Source organism: Silurus aristotelis, assembly GCF_946808225.1.
Source record: "Silurus aristotelis genome assembly, chromosome: 16".
Taxonomy (NCBI): Eukaryota; Metazoa; Chordata; class Actinopteri; order Siluriformes; family Siluridae; genus Silurus; species Silurus aristotelis.
In genome coordinates, this window is record NC_139589.1 from 6,479,307 (window position 1) to 6,496,111 (window position 16,805).

The window sequence follows — 16,805 nt, forward strand, 5'->3', positions numbered from 1 at the left end:
AATACAGTACTCATCATCTGTTAAATCACTAGAACTACTAATCAAAACATAAAAAAACAATTATTTACCATGACAGACACTAAAATCAGTAACAACTTATAAAGGGCTATTATATTTATTATATAAAACATTATTGTATTATTTAAAATGTTGTTATATTTATTTTCAGGAAGGCTAAGTATAAGGAAACCAATATATACAGACCAGGGATTGTCAATTGTGGACCTTTGTCTGGATGCATCCAGGCATTTGAAGAAACAACTAATCAACATATGGAACAACTAGACATACTGTGTTAGCAAGGTTTTCCAAACATGAACCGTTGCAGATTTGGATAGCAAATCTAGGGGAATAAACAAAACTTTTACAATGGGAAACCATTGTAAGATTTGGCAATAAAGTTGTCAGATTAGAATGAATCAAACTGTTCATCCACGTCCGTGGACAAATGTGCTGCTATCCCTGTTTGTGGATGGCCTATAGAAGGGTAGGTAGTATTAGAGATACCGTAAAAGACATGCACACACACCTGAGCAACATTAGTTTGAGCTACAAGTGTGTGCCAAGCTTGTCCAAGTGACCGAGTTTGCACCAAACATAACGTTAGGCTACATTTAATGAAATGCACTTGTGTTATACTTGTGTCGTTCACTACGGAATAATGTTATATTGCCTAAAATGGTAGATAACAACAAACAAAGAAGCTACTAACAGGTAAAGAACACAAGGTTTGACCAATCATTGCTTTTTTTTTTGAGGGTCTGAGGTTTCAGGGGAAAGTTTGGTCTGGGCAACCTTGGCCACTCCAAAGTCTATAGATTCTGAGTTGCAGCTTATTTAATCATGATTTGTTTTTATAGAATCTGACATAAATAACTAAAAAGGCACTCACAGAAATGAAATATATTTAGGAATATTTTTACTATCCACTTTAGGTTCAAAACAGCTGTCTCATCTATCCAATTCCAGGCGCTAGTCAAAGGTCGTAACATTTAGCACCAGCAAAAAAAAATACTTATTGCTTACTTATTTATAATTAGGATTTAGTCACTAATGTATTTTGGTAAATTTATGTCACCATTAAATCATGTTAGTGTTTTTACAGACTGTATAATCAAGGAAATGTATGTAGCTCGATAACCCTGATATAGACTATAGTATATCATATATTTATATATATAATACATGATAAAGACAGGGGTTCTCTCTTTATTTATTTCTTCTTTTTCTTGAACTGACACCTTGTGCTGTTAAAAACAATAAAGCTTTATTTTATGAAATATTCACATATTAGGCTTATTATTTCAATGTATACTATAATATTTTGGTCATGAAGCTTATTTTGACCTTTCTATTGACAAAGGACAAGCTGATTGATATAATTCAATATATAGTGTTTTCCATGTTTTTTTTTTATCAAATTATAAAAGGTTTGTATATAAACCTATAAAAATACAATATCGTGTTATGTATAAAATCTTTATTTTTATATTTTATTGTATTTGATTATAGCACTGACATCCACTATCCCCCATTTTGAGGACCACTTACATACCAGCATACAGCATGCTGGAATGGTTCAGTTAAGGTTACATTTCATGTGTCGAGTGTAAATCATTTTCACTGACTCTTCTTATAATAACTGTCTGTAAATCAGCACGACATTTTATAAGTATTTTGGTTATTCCAGTAAAAGCTTCTCCTCCCAATAAGGGAACGCTGAGCAAAATATCCACTGCGCATGCGCCTCTCTCCGCCTCTCTCCGGCAACATGGCGGCCCCCGTAGACCAAGAATTGAAGAAGGTAAATCCCAAAAATGAACGAAGGCTCTTGTGTCATGTACTGAAATATTGTTTGTCTTTCGCAAAATCCTTAAATTACAATAGTGTATTTGTGCTAAGATCTAGGCCTAGAAGCTTATATATCTGAGTTACTTTTGTATTAGAACGTGGTGTGAGCTAAATGCAGGCTGCTAGCAACGCATATAACAATAATAATCATAATAATAACTGTAATACACCTCATTAGTGATCATTTAATTAGGATTTATTTTACAAGTAGTTAGCTATCTTTAATCATTCAGCCAGTCAGGTTTCACCAGACATATTTTAGCCATATAAAATTTGTTGTTCAGCTAAAATATCAATTTATATGTCAATATTGATGTGCATACATATATATACTTCTGTAAGTCAAGTAGATATGAATAAAGTGTACCAAAACTTTTTGTTCTGGCAATAAGTTACGATATTTCATTTTCATTCTGCATTAAAAATGTCTTGTGTTCCTGGTTTTCCATCTGCCAGGCTTTTGCAGAGCTGCAAGCCAAAATGGTCGATACCCAGCAGAAGGTGAAGCTGGCAGACCTACAGATCGAGCAGCTGAGTCGCATGAAGAAGCACGCCAATCTGACCCACGCGGAAATCACTTTACTCCCCGAGACCACTCGCATGTATGAAGGAGTAGGACGCATGTATGTATCTCACACACCGCACAGATGCGCCCACATCTGATCTGCTTTCACCATTGAAAAGTCTAAGTCCAAGGCATTGAAAGGCATAGATTTCACCTCACTCTTACTGCCTTACAGGTTTATCTTGCAGTCAAAAGATGAGATTAATAATCAGCTGACTGAGAAGCAGAAAACAGCAGATGACAAGATCAAAGAGCTGGAGGTAACGTTTATTCGAGCGCACATTCATGTTATTTACAGGGGTTATAACACGTAGTATACACCTTAGGGCCTGATAAGATTCAATAACACCATCTCATCGATCATATTTATTCATTGTGATTACAGACGTTAATCACTCCACTGTGAAAAAGTGTGTGTTTGTCTGCACTGCAAATGGAGTTGAATACATTTTAAGGAAATGCATATCCCAATTTCCCATTGCAGCAATTTCCTGGTCGTTCTCAATGCAATCCTGTAATTTATAGCATCAGATGCTAATGATTCCATTTTTACTGAACTTCTGCTTTGCATGACGCTCTGCAGAACTTCTAAAGAACTCAGGAAAACAGGAAACGAATGAAATGGAATATCACAGATGACATGATTATCTTGCCAAAAAAAAAACCCTTCTTTGCTTTGCAAATATAAAATGTATTCAAAATGATTGCTTTATTTAAAACATTTATAAACGTGGCTCTGGGTTACTGATTGAAAGGTCGGAGGTTCAAGCCCCAGTATTGCCAAGCTGCCACCCTTGGGGCCCTTGAGGAAGGCCCTTAACTTTCTATGCTGCAGGGGCGCTGTAATTTGGCTGACCCTGCATTTTGATGCCAGCTTCCTACATCACTGGGATATGCGAGGAAATAATTTTTCTGTGGGATCAATAAAATATTACAAAAATATAATTATGATATAAAAAAAAACATCAATAAGTCATAAATAAAAAATTATGATAGTTTTTGAGCAAAGTTTAAAATTTTAACCTAATTAAATACAATTTAGAGCCAAGATGAATCAGATAAGAAGTAATGTTTGACTATACACAGTCGTCCCTGTGATCTGAGAATTGGTATCTCAGGGGTTAAGGCTCTGAAACTGTTCAGGCTCTAGCGACACCAAGCTACCACTGTTGGGCCCTTGAACAAGGCCCTTCACTGTCTTTGTTCAAGGGGCACTGGCCTGGCACTCTGACTGTAGTTTCCAAACCTGTAAAGCAAGTCTTTAACTATACAGCATTGCATATCTTATAAGTAAAAGCCCCTCTAACATAAGTGCTAATGGAAACAATTTAGCATTCAATGTAGCAATGTAGCATTCAATGTATCTATACACAAGTAAATAAATAAAAAAAACCCTGCCAATTAATGTCTAGTTAGTTTTCCTGGAAAATGTGTGTGGTACATGAGAGAGGAATTAATTAGACATGCTTTTATAGGAAAATAATGAACTTCCTGTGCGTTGTCAGTTGTAGTTGATGGTTTCCCTGTAACAGCAATCCCTGATCTGGTTTACAGTAATACAGTAATTTACCGCAGAATTACATTTTTCACATAACTCATTTGATTAGCTGTCTCTCGCGGATAGCACAATAGACGGAAAAACTTATAGGGAATTGTTTTTATGGAGTTTTATGTTGAAGTAATTAAATGTATTAATAAAAAAAAATATTATTAATTATAAAATGAAGTCAAATGTTAATACAGTACTGTAAACATAAAAAAGCATTTTGGGGTGGCGTCCGATTATCGCGGGCGGTTTTGGAACCTATCCACCGCGATAAATGGGGAATTACTGTATTTCTTAATTGGAGTATTTCTTAGATACGCATTCTTAAAAAGAGAGGAGACCGAGACTTCACTGTAAATGTACAAAATAACTATGAATGCAATGACATCATACCAGACAGCAAGCCTGCAGGGCTTACTCTGTTATGCCCATGTCTATTGTGTTGTAAGGCTTTCTTGGTGTTTTCTTGCTGTTAGATCTGTCAGCTAATGACTAATGACATTGACTGTATCCTGTGCAGTCTTCCATTATGTAATCAACCACATTAAAAAGGTATTGTCTGCTCTTTAATGCTAATTACAAGGTTCTATACATTGAAGAAGCACACAGAGAATCCCTCAAACTGAAGCACATTATGGGTCCAGTTAAAACTTAAATGATAGATGTTGGAAGGAAAAATTATTTTCCTGGTTGATGTCGGTTCGCTTTGTTAATACCCACATTCTGGCATCTGGCTACACCATCGGCAAGTTCGGACATGTTAAGTCAACATGCGCACGCATTTTGTTCAGGGGAGATGAGGGGATTAAACCAGTGACACAATTTGGGAAAAGTTATTTAACTGTTGCAACTTGATCATGATTAATAGTATTTGTGCCATGTATTGTGCAATATGAGGGTTATTGCCTCACATTTCAAGCCCATTACCCAGCCACAAGTACGTAAATGCATAGACGTTTTTATATGTTCTGTGAAATAGTTCTTCTGTTTAACAAATAAGTCATGCCATGTGTAATACACATTTTTGGCCACCTCTTTATGAACTAACGCATTAAGAGTGTGAATTTAAAGGAGTTGTGTTTGACAAGACAACATTACCAAATAGTTTGTTCTTATAGATCCGCTGTCTGGATTTCGAAATCGGTGAAATTTTGAATTTTCTCATTTCTTGCTGTACAGGTGGAGGATATTATGTTTGGACTTCCTCTTCCTGCCCAAATCCTGGGAAAGCTTCTGTTATAAGCCACATTAATACCTATATATCTATTATTATAACTACTTTATTTGTATTTTTTTGTATTTAATAATAAAGGAATTTTGTATAGAATTTTTGTTAGAAGTAAGGCACATAGTTTCTTTAATTGTTAGAACAAAGCATGCATGGTGCTTATAATACTAAAGTTATCAATTTAGCTGGCAAATAATATACACAACTCATATCAGTGCCTTTTTGACCTACGAATTTCACCACAGATGGCAAAAGCCTCTGGCTTTGATTATCAGTGTTCTTTCCCTATGTCCATGCTAAAACAGTGTGCAGATGGCATGGGTGATAACACTTCAGGGCAGGAAATGAGTAGCAGTGTCATTATCCAGTTTACCCTCCACCTCTCTGGGTTGGATGGGTAATAAAGTTTCATCATCTGCTTATTGTTATTATAGGCTTAAGTTGATATTACTAACTAAACGTCAATTTCTGCAAATATTTGTTATTCTCTGACTAAATGATGTGTGTTCATAAGCATTCTAATTAGCCAATATTGCATGTTCCATAGTACTTTAATCACCTGCCCTTTCATTATAGTTAAGCCAATATATTGATTTGATAAAAAAAAAAAAAAAAAAACTAAATTTGAACTGGTGTTTTCATAAACTAAAACTGTCCTCACGTTACCTACAGTTTGTTTATGGAGGTTCTCAAGGGGGAAGAAGTTTGGTGACATTTTTAATGGAAAAGTAAGAATTTTTTTCCTGATAGGAGTGGTTCCTCTAGGATGATCTCACTCTCATCCACAGAGCATGAATGTTCTCAATGAATGGCTTGATGACGCTGAGATAAATCACACATTATGCCTGCCTAGTGATCTGAACCTGTATGTGAGATTTTGATGCAACATGTTAGCAGGGTCCTTCAACACCATCATCAAAACAAAACAGTTCAGTGAAATTCATGTATTTTTTCCCCCATTAAATTGTCTGTTTTCCATATAAGTACATGTATTTTTACACGTTCTTTTAGGCAGCTAGTAAACGCAAGCTATACCTACAGTTTAAATGTAAACAATGAGACATTAAGCCGTTTGAGAACGCATCTATAGTTAAAATTTAAATGAAGGAAAAGTCCTTGAATCAATTATTTATACATGCATAATTCTTGTATGTCCTAGTTGGATCATGCAGATGCTGAGTCACACTATTTATTGATGCTTCTATAAATCACAAGGCAATCTACCTTTGGTCATTTTGATTCACCAGATTGGAAAAGTGCTTATCTAAAAAGGACAAACACATTTATCACAAGTGATGTCAGTTCTTATTAAAAAAAAATTTATTGATCGATTCCAATTTCCACAACTTTGACCGTGGCCATTTTTTTTCTTCTTTTTTTTTTATTTTACAATGATCATTCTGCCCCCCTTAATATAGTGACTTGTATATTAAAATGCACTGTAATAACGGGTAAAATTAACACAAGCGTGCTCAATTTTCTTAGCTTCAAGGAAATTGGTATCTGGTTTACCATAGGGTACTTTATGACTCGACACGCAGTTATATTATTACGTTCTGTATACCAGATGCACAACATCACTGTTGTGTAAGTGTGAGTGTTGGCTCGTCTTTAGCGGTGCGTGTCTGGGCCTGTGTGTGGCCACACTGTAGGTGGTGGTTTTGGGTGTAATCCCAGGCTGGGCCTCTGATTATGAGCAGGACGCCGGGCCAGGAATGTTGTTGAGGGAAGCCCTCAACACGCAAAGTCATAGAGGGAGGACAACACACAGTGCCTTGTTACACTCATGACACTGTATTTTCCTCTCAGTGCACACACTCTACAGTAAGCCATAATGAGTTTGATATTTAATCCAGATCTGAATTAAAATGCATACATAACACGGTGTATGCTTGTTATCAGACGAGACTGACTTGCAGGGCTGTGTGCTTAAACATGATGCAAACAGAACAGGTTCCTTAACTTGTCTCCGAAGAGCACACCGTTGTATGAGATGCTGGTTTCTTTTTTAAAATTGTGTGTACATTGAGATGGCATTGCTGCCATTTTTTGGGATAAGACGTGACCGTACTGTATTTAGACCGAAGGGTGTGCATGAGCTCATGGCTCTGGTGGCCGCTGCACCCGCTACCCTGGCGGGAGCAGTGATTTAGGAGGTAACATGATGTCATTACCATCCCAGCAGTGTGCTGCCCCCCTCTGAGATCCTCGTGACCGCAGTGTATGAGTGATGACAATAAGGCTGCTGATGATTCCTTCATGAACTCATAATTGGCCCGGGATGCAGGTGGGCACTCGGCTTGCTGTGTAGGAGAGGCAGGGTTTGATGACAGATCAGTTTATGGACCTGTCAACTCCTCTGTCTTGTCACAGACGGTACATTGTTTGCTGTACCGACAGGAAAAGATGGGTGATGGCCGTTATTAATACTCAAGGGGCCTGTGGGGAGACAGTCTGCAGGATTAGTCGCAAGGCTTGGGTGTCAAAACTGGGTGTGAGCTTGGGGACAAATGTCCCTACAAGGACTTTGATGCTCACTCGCTGTCTTGTGACATCTGATAGGTGTCTTTACACCATCGCAGTCCCAAGTGACACTAACCATAATGTTATAACCGATAGCATTAAGCTACTGTGCAGCACGCACTGTGTCACAGCTCTGGTGCAGACCTTTAATGCCCCCCCCCCCCTTTTTTTTTATTTTATTAATTTTAATAAGTTGTTCTTACTCTGGAGTATGACTAACTTATTTTTATCCTGTCACAGTTTAATATTTCCTTGCATCCACATGACCCCTAATTTAACTCAATATAATAATAACGATAATAACAATATAACTATAATACTAGGTCTAAATTATTTACGCTAAAATGTGGTTGAATATTATTTAATTTGAATAATTGATCAAAGTGTAAAAAACTTTCAGCATTTTTATAATTAGGGGTGTACAAAAATATTGATAGAAGTGATTACTGTGATATTTTGTTTGGTGATACTGTATCGTTAAAAAAAATACACAATATTGATATTAAAGAAATTATTCTTACAAGATTCATGGCAGTTGTTTCATTTTGAATTTATATCCCAACTGCTAGATAGATAGCAGTTTTCCTATCTTTGAACTTAAACAGAGACAGGAAGTATTAGCATAAGGCCATGCCACTAGTTTTAGTGTTTACTGCTAGTAATGGTGAATGAAGAATTGTTTACAGTTTACAAACTTTAACTAAAAGGAATTAAATAAAGAATCCTGCAAGCATTATCTTTTTCCCCCTTTACTCATACTGCACAAAAGGTGGTTCAAAAACGTTGGATTTTACAGGGACTGATTCCAGTGTGTTCTGGGTTGTTTTTATTTTTTGCTAAGGTTTGCATATGGTGGTGTGTTCTTAATGACAGTTTTTCAAAAATTCTATATATAGAGAAATATCGCCAGTATACCGCCTTGCTTACAGTATTGCAACATACTGTATTGCAACCCCGTATCGTGATACGTATCGTATCGAGGCTTGTCAATACACAGCACTATTTACTAGGGGAAACCCTTGTATTAGATGCTGGTTTTTCCTGCAAATGAATACTTGCTTTCAACTACGTGTACACAAAATGTTTTCTGCATATATCCTTTTGTCTTTTGCATGACACCAGTGACGACGTGTCTAAAACTGAATAAATAAACTAATGTTGTGTCTCAAATTATATACACTTTCTACAGTTTTAGCTTGTTTTTAAGTACTACAATGAACCGGGTTTCTTATTACAATTAGTATTTTAATTTTTAAATCCTCTCAGGTAATCTTCAAACCCTGCAAAAGAAATTCTAGATTAGAGTGAAACTAAGGGTCTTGGATTTAAAACACACATCAATATGTGTAAAGTAGCCATGTGTGAAAATTGTTACAGATCGACAATTCCAAAAGAGACAGACTGGGATTTTTTTGGCTCTGATGTTGCCATCTAGTGGATGTCACTTAGATGCCCAATAGATGTACATAGGAAACACAGGCCAGGTCATGAACAATGCTGCTCACGTCCGTGCGTCTGCACGTACACTTTTTGGCTGCGTGTATTCCCTGTCATCTGTATACCTGTCGAATTTGCAGGCACCGTTATACAAAGTGGCTTCCAGATGTCTATCAAAACGTATCCTAATTCTAGTTCAATAGGTCAGTTTAGAGAGCTGCTAAAAGACCCAATTAAGGGGATGTTAGTAGCACATGAATAGAATACGGTTGTTAGATGTTTCTGGTAGAAATGTGCTTTGCAGAAACAGTGCTGTATTTGGCTCTGTTGTTGCTCTTTAGTCAATGAGCGACTGCGCCGGCATTCCCGGCAGGTCAGCACTTCAGCGCCTCTGCTTGCAAAAGAGGAACATCCAACAACAAACAACAAAGGGCCCATTTAGAGGAGGATGTGTTCAGTCTAGCAGGCCGGTCGTGTGTGTGCTGACTGAAGTTGCTCTGGGCACTGAGGGCTGCTGTAAGAAACCCATTGAGGCTTAAACAATGAAAGGTTCTGCAGCTTGACTCACTGATCATCAGAAACCTTCTCTTTGCACCTCCTTCTGCATTGTTCTGTAAAGGTCAGCATTACAAGGTATCATTATCTACTGGCAAGAGTGTTTCATGTTGGGCTAAGTGGGAATTAACCACTGGGCAAAGGATTTCCCTGCAATTGTGCTGCTTACTGGAGGGAAACTATTGTTTGTGTTGTAATATAGTGGATGGATAGATAGCTATGAAATGAAACTTTGAGTTTGAGTAAAAATGGTCAGGATGGTCCTATTGGGGCAGATTTCCTTTTTGTATGATGGGAAGTCAGTGTTCAGAAGTGGGCAGTGGTTTGTCAGTGATTTAATGTACATGGCACTGCCAAGCTGCCACTATTAGGCCCTTAAATAAGGTTCACCATTCAGGGGTGCTGTATTGTGGCCAAATCACATTTTTCTTTTGATTTTACTGCAATGTGTATGTGACGCATAAAATATTTCGTCCTTGTTCTTCTACATACTGGCTATTAGGAACAAATACTTATAGCCTTTTTTTTTAAATTTGTTTCATTATGTCAACTCCTGATTGCAACAAGAGTTGCCGTAGTGTGGCACACTGACGGTGCAGATTTAGGTGATGTGTAGCTGTGAATTGGCCAATCGCACGTCACAAGCATTTTGCACATGTATCCAGTCCAGTCCTGTCCTGTCCTGTCCAGTTGACTCCTTGATGAGTGGTTTTCCACACATTGAGCTAACGCTTTCACTTCTTTAAAATCATTGTCTGTATTCACATGCAATGTTGCATAAGTCCATGCCCTGGGAAAAAGCATACTAATCGTCAATGGCCTTACTGCATTTCAGAAACTCTGTCAGGCTGAATGTATCATTGCGAGTAAAATTGGTTTCCCACAGGTAATTAAAGTCTTTAATGAACAGTGTAGTTGAATAGTAAACATGCACACAATATCATGTTCTGTCTATAGAATGACCAGGAAACCTCAGGATCTTAGAATCGTCCAGGCCCCGCCCACCCCCCTTGTTTGTCCTGCTGTGTTCCTCGCTGTCATTTTGAAGATATTTTTGTCCACTGTGACCTTTTAAAAATGCGTAGATGTTCTAAGTCTAAACGTAGATAGATGGAATGTGTGGTATGAGCCAGATCGCAGTTATCGTAAGTCTTATCAGGTGTTTCTCAGAACATATTTCTCTTTTGTATATAGAGGTAGATTTCAGTGACAAATGGGATAGATGTTACTAATTCTGGTGACATGTAAAGTTTCCTCTTAACCATCTCTTTTCAAAACAAGGAAATATGTGTTTAAACTGCGCTGTGTTATGTTCTCATACAATACCTCTGTTGCCTTTAGTGTGTCGCTTACAGATGCTGCTGTGTTGGTGAACAGGATCAGCAAGGTGCTATAATTAAATCCTCCCTTCACTGAACAATGGCTTAACAGTTTATCTGATGCCATTTTGTCAGAAGTGTCAATCGAGCTTTGTTGCACAAAGCCCCCAACCCGAATGTTTTTCCAAACTAAATTCTTTGATGTTGTTAGTTAAGAGACCGCGTTCGCATCAGCCGAAAAACCCGTACAGCATTTACTGCTCATTTGCAACACTGGCCGTAGTCATTGTTCTATCATTCGTTGGTTCAGATTGTGGTAGACCCAGTGTCTATGCAAGGAACACTGGGTACAAGGCAGGAATATACCCAGAATGAAACCCCTCCCAGTCTGTCTGTCTGCTTGCAAGAAGATTTCAGAAGCTGATGAAAACTGGAGAACTCTGTGGACCCCAGTTCACAGACAGCAACCCAACCTCAGGGTCTAACCAGGCAATCTGTAGTTGTGAGGCAGCAACTTTGCTCCACCAATGCCATCTGTCAGTCTTTCATTCATCAGCTATTTAAGAGTAGTTTTAAGTTTAAGCATTCGAAGGGTGAACATGTAATCTATTGCTCCTGGTTCACAAGCTGATCAATGGACCTGTTGATGCTAAGCCTCTTTTCAGCTGCTTAGTCATTGAAACCCCATTCATGAAGATTTTGAGTACCTGCCCAGGCACCCATGTAGCCTCCAAGGAGCATTTAACAGCATTTTTCTGCATCACAGATAAGCTGATATTGGTTTCACTTCAAACGATCCTAACAGTGCCAGACCCAACAGTTCAGAAACAGGCCTTGTAAAGGCAAGGAATTAATGACTTGACATGTACAGAGCTCTTCAGTATGACCCAAGCAGATTGTTTTTATTTTGCTTTTATTCACATTTTAGCAATATGTATACCAAACAACATGTCCATTAAAAGGTTGAGGTAATTGTAGTGTAAGTTATGGGTATGCTTTGCATGATTATCATGTTTATTAGTTGCTGTAGAGTGCATGGGATAATCCAGCAGGTGGACCCTGGTTACTTCAGCTCACACGTAGCTGCAATTTATTACAAGCGTTCAACACTAAACATGACTATATAAAGACTTTTTCCTTAGGGAGATAGTTTCCAGGCCTGACCGAGGAATTATGATATGAACATGCTCAAAGCCACATTAAAGATAGCGGTGCAAAACCTAAACAAGACACCAGAGGGGATCTCAAAAAGGCCTGTTTTAGGAATGTTGGTTCAAAGCCCAAAGACCAGCATCTACAGAAGTTATTCTCGAGTGGCAAATGTGTGTACGAATACGTACGTTTCACAACAATGCTATTCACATGGCCTTGGTTTGACTTGAGATGTGGTCAAAACACCTGTGAGCCAGAGGTACACTGTTGTAACTTGTTGTGTGTGTGTGTGTGTGTTTGTTCACTGTAGAAATGACTCAACCCTCTTGTATATTTGGGAGGTTTCAGATAACAGCATGTTTTCCCGACACTACTTTAATTGAGCCACTCACTCCAGTGTTTGAGACATGCCCCACCCTCCAACCTTTATTCCTGAATGGGCCAGTGTAGATGAATTTTAAGTTTAGAAAGAGTCACTTCTTCATCGAGGAAATGTTTCACATTTGTGTCACATTAGGTTTCAGTGGTAAATGCCAAATATTGGTGAGTAAGTACCGTATTTTCCGGACTATAAGCCGCTACTTTTTTCCCACACTTTGAACCCCGCAGCTTAAACAATGAAGCAGCTAATTTATGGATTTTTCCTGGGTTTTTTCCCGGTTTCACAAACTTCAAGCCAGAACACTGAGCCCCATAACATTATACCAATGAAATTGCCGAACGGGTTAAGGTGAACCAATGAAACTCGTTATATTAAATCGTGCTCCCACTGAATCGGGCCGCAGCACATCATAAATATGGATGACGTTTGACCTGCCGCTCACTCGGACTGTCACCAGGAAATGCGAATCATTCGTCATGCTGAAAACAACCAGGCATGAAAAAACACACTTAACCTGTGTTCTGAGCTGCACGGCATCGGGAGAAAAGCTTCACTGGTGGTGATTTTTAAACGCACGACGATGCCAAAAAATAAATTGTTGTGAAAGGAAGGAGAAATACAGTGAACAACAAACTACTGTTTAGATACAAGCCGTGTAAGAGACACTGTCTTTTGTTAAAGCCTGTGTAAAGTTCATTAGTTTTAGTGTAGACAGGTGCGGCTTATTTATGTTCAAAATAAATTTATAGTCCGGAAATTACGGTAAGTGTTTAGTCTGTAGTTGTCTTTATAAAACAAAACAAAAAAAAAGATTTATTACGTGAACTAGTCAGCATTATACTAGTGCGTGCATACTTCCTGTGTGCTTTTTGTACATTTATGGTTGCATCCACTAGGAGGCTGGACAGAGCAATGAATTTTCTTTTGGCAGCGTTTAAAGTGATTTTCCAGCAACTATTCGGGAAGCGTGATAGTTGCTTTAGGGTGACTTGATGGAGACGTCATACAAATGCAAGAAGTTATGTGAGCATCTCTTCTAAGCTTTTACACCATTGTCTACAAGCTGTGTCTCTACACACATACACTGACCTTGTACTTTTTAAAGTATTTACTATGTAGTCTACATAGTCTACATATGTACTACACATTTAGTATGAGAGATACATCTACTACTTATGAGATATACTTTTAAAGTGTAGTCATAATGACTATGATCAAATGGATATGGGACAAACAGTATCATCAAATAGTGCCTGGAAAACTGCTGTATCATGATTTATATTCCTAAAAACAATTTATTGTGGTAACATATGACTAGAGATTTGCATCATTTCAGTTTGGCATACTGTGTTTTCAGAATCAGTGCATCTAGAGTACAAGACTCACCCCTTTCTAGCCATCTTGGATGGACTAGTGGTTGGGTAATTAGATGGATAGATGAACTGTTGGTTGAATGCATGGATGGTTGTTTGACTGGATAGATGAACTGTTCAAGGAATAGATGGATAGTGGGTTAATAAAATGGACTGATGGGTGAAATCTTCATTGGTTGATAGAATAGAGAGATAGGCAGTTGGTTGATTAATGGATAAGACTAATAAATGGACTGAGGATTGGTTGTTTGGTTTATTGGATTTATGTGCCGTTGGATTATTGATTGGTTGGTTGGTTGGTTGGTTGGTTGGTTGGTTGGTTGGATTATTGATTGATTGGTTGGTTGGTTGGTTGGATTATTGATTGATTATTTGGACCATGGTTTTAAGAAATCCCTGTTCAAAGGTATATTATCTACTTTTTACTACTTTTTTTTTTGTATTTCATACTCATGTAATGGTATAGTTCTTTTTAGGCATGTGCTGATTATAAGGACTTGCTGATGGATTCTGTATAGCAATGGCAATTAAATTTGAAAACATATCTGAAGATTCAAGAGTTCTACATCTCTCTTTCAAATCTTTCTCTGCTCCGGAAGACAAAAGAAGACGTCTTCTCAGAAGACAAATAAAAAAGTTTTTCCGATTTCTTTTCTTTTTTTTTCTTTTCATGCCCAGTTTTTCATACAGCAATTGAAATATAGCAACACTAAGTCCTTCTAGCATATGTCCATCCAGGATTGCACATTTATACCCTAAATAAAACCAAATACTCTATGCTGGTCATCCTTGGGTTAACTTTCCCGAAATCACTGGGCACGAGGCGGAGAATTTGCTTTGGATGAGATGCCAGTCGATCACACACCCATATGTGCCTGTTGAACATTACTTTCCAGATTTAGTCCTCCTTTGCTGTTCTAACCTCCACTCTTGTGTGAAGGCTTTGCACTGGATTTTGCAGTGTAGCTGTGGGGATTTTCTCATTAAGCCACCAGAGCATATGTGAGGTCAGGCACTGATAATGTAGTGTGTGGAGACCGGAGTTCTTCCATTTTTGCCATGGCAAGCCATATGTTTCATGGACCTCACCTTGTGCACAAGGGCATTGTCATGCTGTAACACATTTGGGTCTCTTAGTTCCAGTGAAGGGAAAATCTAGAAAATTCTGAGCACCCATCTTTGGTCAGCGTACAGTATTTTTGGCTGATCTGTCTCTCCTCTCTCTACAGCAAAAGAAGACCTACCTGGAGCGCAGTGTGAAGGAGGCAGAGGACAACATCAGAGAAATGCTAATGTCCAGGCGGGCTCAATAAAGCGCACATCCAGCCCTGTTTTCACTTACTTTTCCACAACCTGTTATTAATTTAAACACGTTTTTGCATAGAGAATACAGTTATTTCTAACAGAAAGCATGAATCATATTTCATTCAACAGAGGCCAGTAAGACTGGCTGTAGACAGGCGTGGCATGTAGGTCACTTCATTGTTAACCATTGCTCTTGTGATGTGTCATGTTTACTTTTTTTCATCGGCGTGTAATAAAAAAGGTTTTTTTTTCTTTAATCAAGCAGGTGTTGGTGTGGTAGTAAAGGTGTTTGTTTAAATAACTGACTGTCTGCTTTATAGACTGCAAGCGTGGAAGATGGTCATCGAGATTTGAGGAATATAAAGAATGACTAATGTTTCCTGTGTGTCTGTAATTCTGTGTATTAATGATTTCCGGTTGCACCTCTTCCAACTGCCTTTTATCTGGCCTCCTTTTTCACTTTTTCATTTTAAGACCTCACCCCATTGAGGAATTATAAAGTAATTTTTTTCCTCCTTGCCAACTGTAAGCTTTATTTATATACGGTATCTTATGAGACAGAGATATGCCAAGACTTCTTTGCAATCCCTATCCCAGACAGAATGCTCGGTGTCTGGTTGTGCACCTCTTTTCAACCCACTGAAAGACTTTTTCCGGATTAAAATCCTCAGTCGGGGAGCAGCATTAGCAATGTAGACATGAATGCACGGCATGTATACACACACCCAAACTAGGGCCTTCTATTGAATCTTCGGCCTAATGTTTTGTAAGAGCGGTGTCATCTCAATCCCTCCTTGTGAGTTATTCTAGTTTACTTAAACGGCTTTAGCATATTTCTTTCGCATTGCAATCATGTTTTATCCAGTCTACTAAATAGTTTGAATTCCCTTTGAATTTAATTACCCTTAGTCATACACGATTGTGGTTCTCTTACACCAGGGAGGGATCTTGAGGGAAAATGTTAGTGTGTGTTGCCCTCTGGTGGTTGTATAGCAAAGGCAGAAATTTCTGAATCTGACTCGTCTTTATTGCAAAGTATCACGGGTTGCATGTACAAGGAATTTATGTGGCGCTGCTGTACAAACATAAACAACTATAAAATATATAAAAATAAACTAAACTAATAGAGATAAAGACAACTAATAAAAATTGTGATGGGCCTGTAAAGTGAGGCGGTGCAAATAATTAAGGTTTCCAAATAGGTTCAAGGTGCAGGGTTGCAGTGTAGTAGATCATGTAGGTTGTGTTAATGTATTGCGTATGAGATGACAGTGTGAGGTTTATGTTAGTTAGCGTTTGTAAAGGCAGATCAGAGATGATGGTGGGTTCTGATGGACTGTAGCCTCCTGGACGAGGCGAGTGACCCAAAAAGTCTGTATCCAGGGTCATCCACAATCCTATCTGCCCGCTTCAGTGTCCTGGAAGTCTGCAGGTCCTGTAGGGGTGAAAGAGTGAAGCAGATTTGCAGCAGCTTTACTGCAAAATGCACTTTTATTAACCACATCTATCCCAGGAACATTAAAGGCACAACGGGAGGATTCGCTCTAGATGGGATGCTAATGCATCTTC

At 38.3% G+C, this 16,805-nt stretch overlaps 1 protein-coding gene across 1 annotated transcript; it reads left to right on the forward strand.

Moving 5' to 3' along the window:
• The first annotated feature begins 1,753 nt into the window (after positions 1-1,753).
• pfdn1 (prefoldin subunit 1) lies at positions 1,754-15,615 on the forward strand. Its single transcript, XM_083565486.1, has 4 exons — positions 1,754-1,804; positions 2,308-2,474; positions 2,592-2,676; positions 15,161-15,615. Exons 1-4 carry the CDS (start codon positions 1,772-1,774, stop codon positions 15,242-15,244), a joined length of 369 nt encoding a protein of 122 aa, XP_083421612.1. The 5' UTR covers positions 1,754-1,771; the 3' UTR covers positions 15,245-15,615.
• Positions 15,616-16,805: the final 1,190 nt, after the last annotated feature.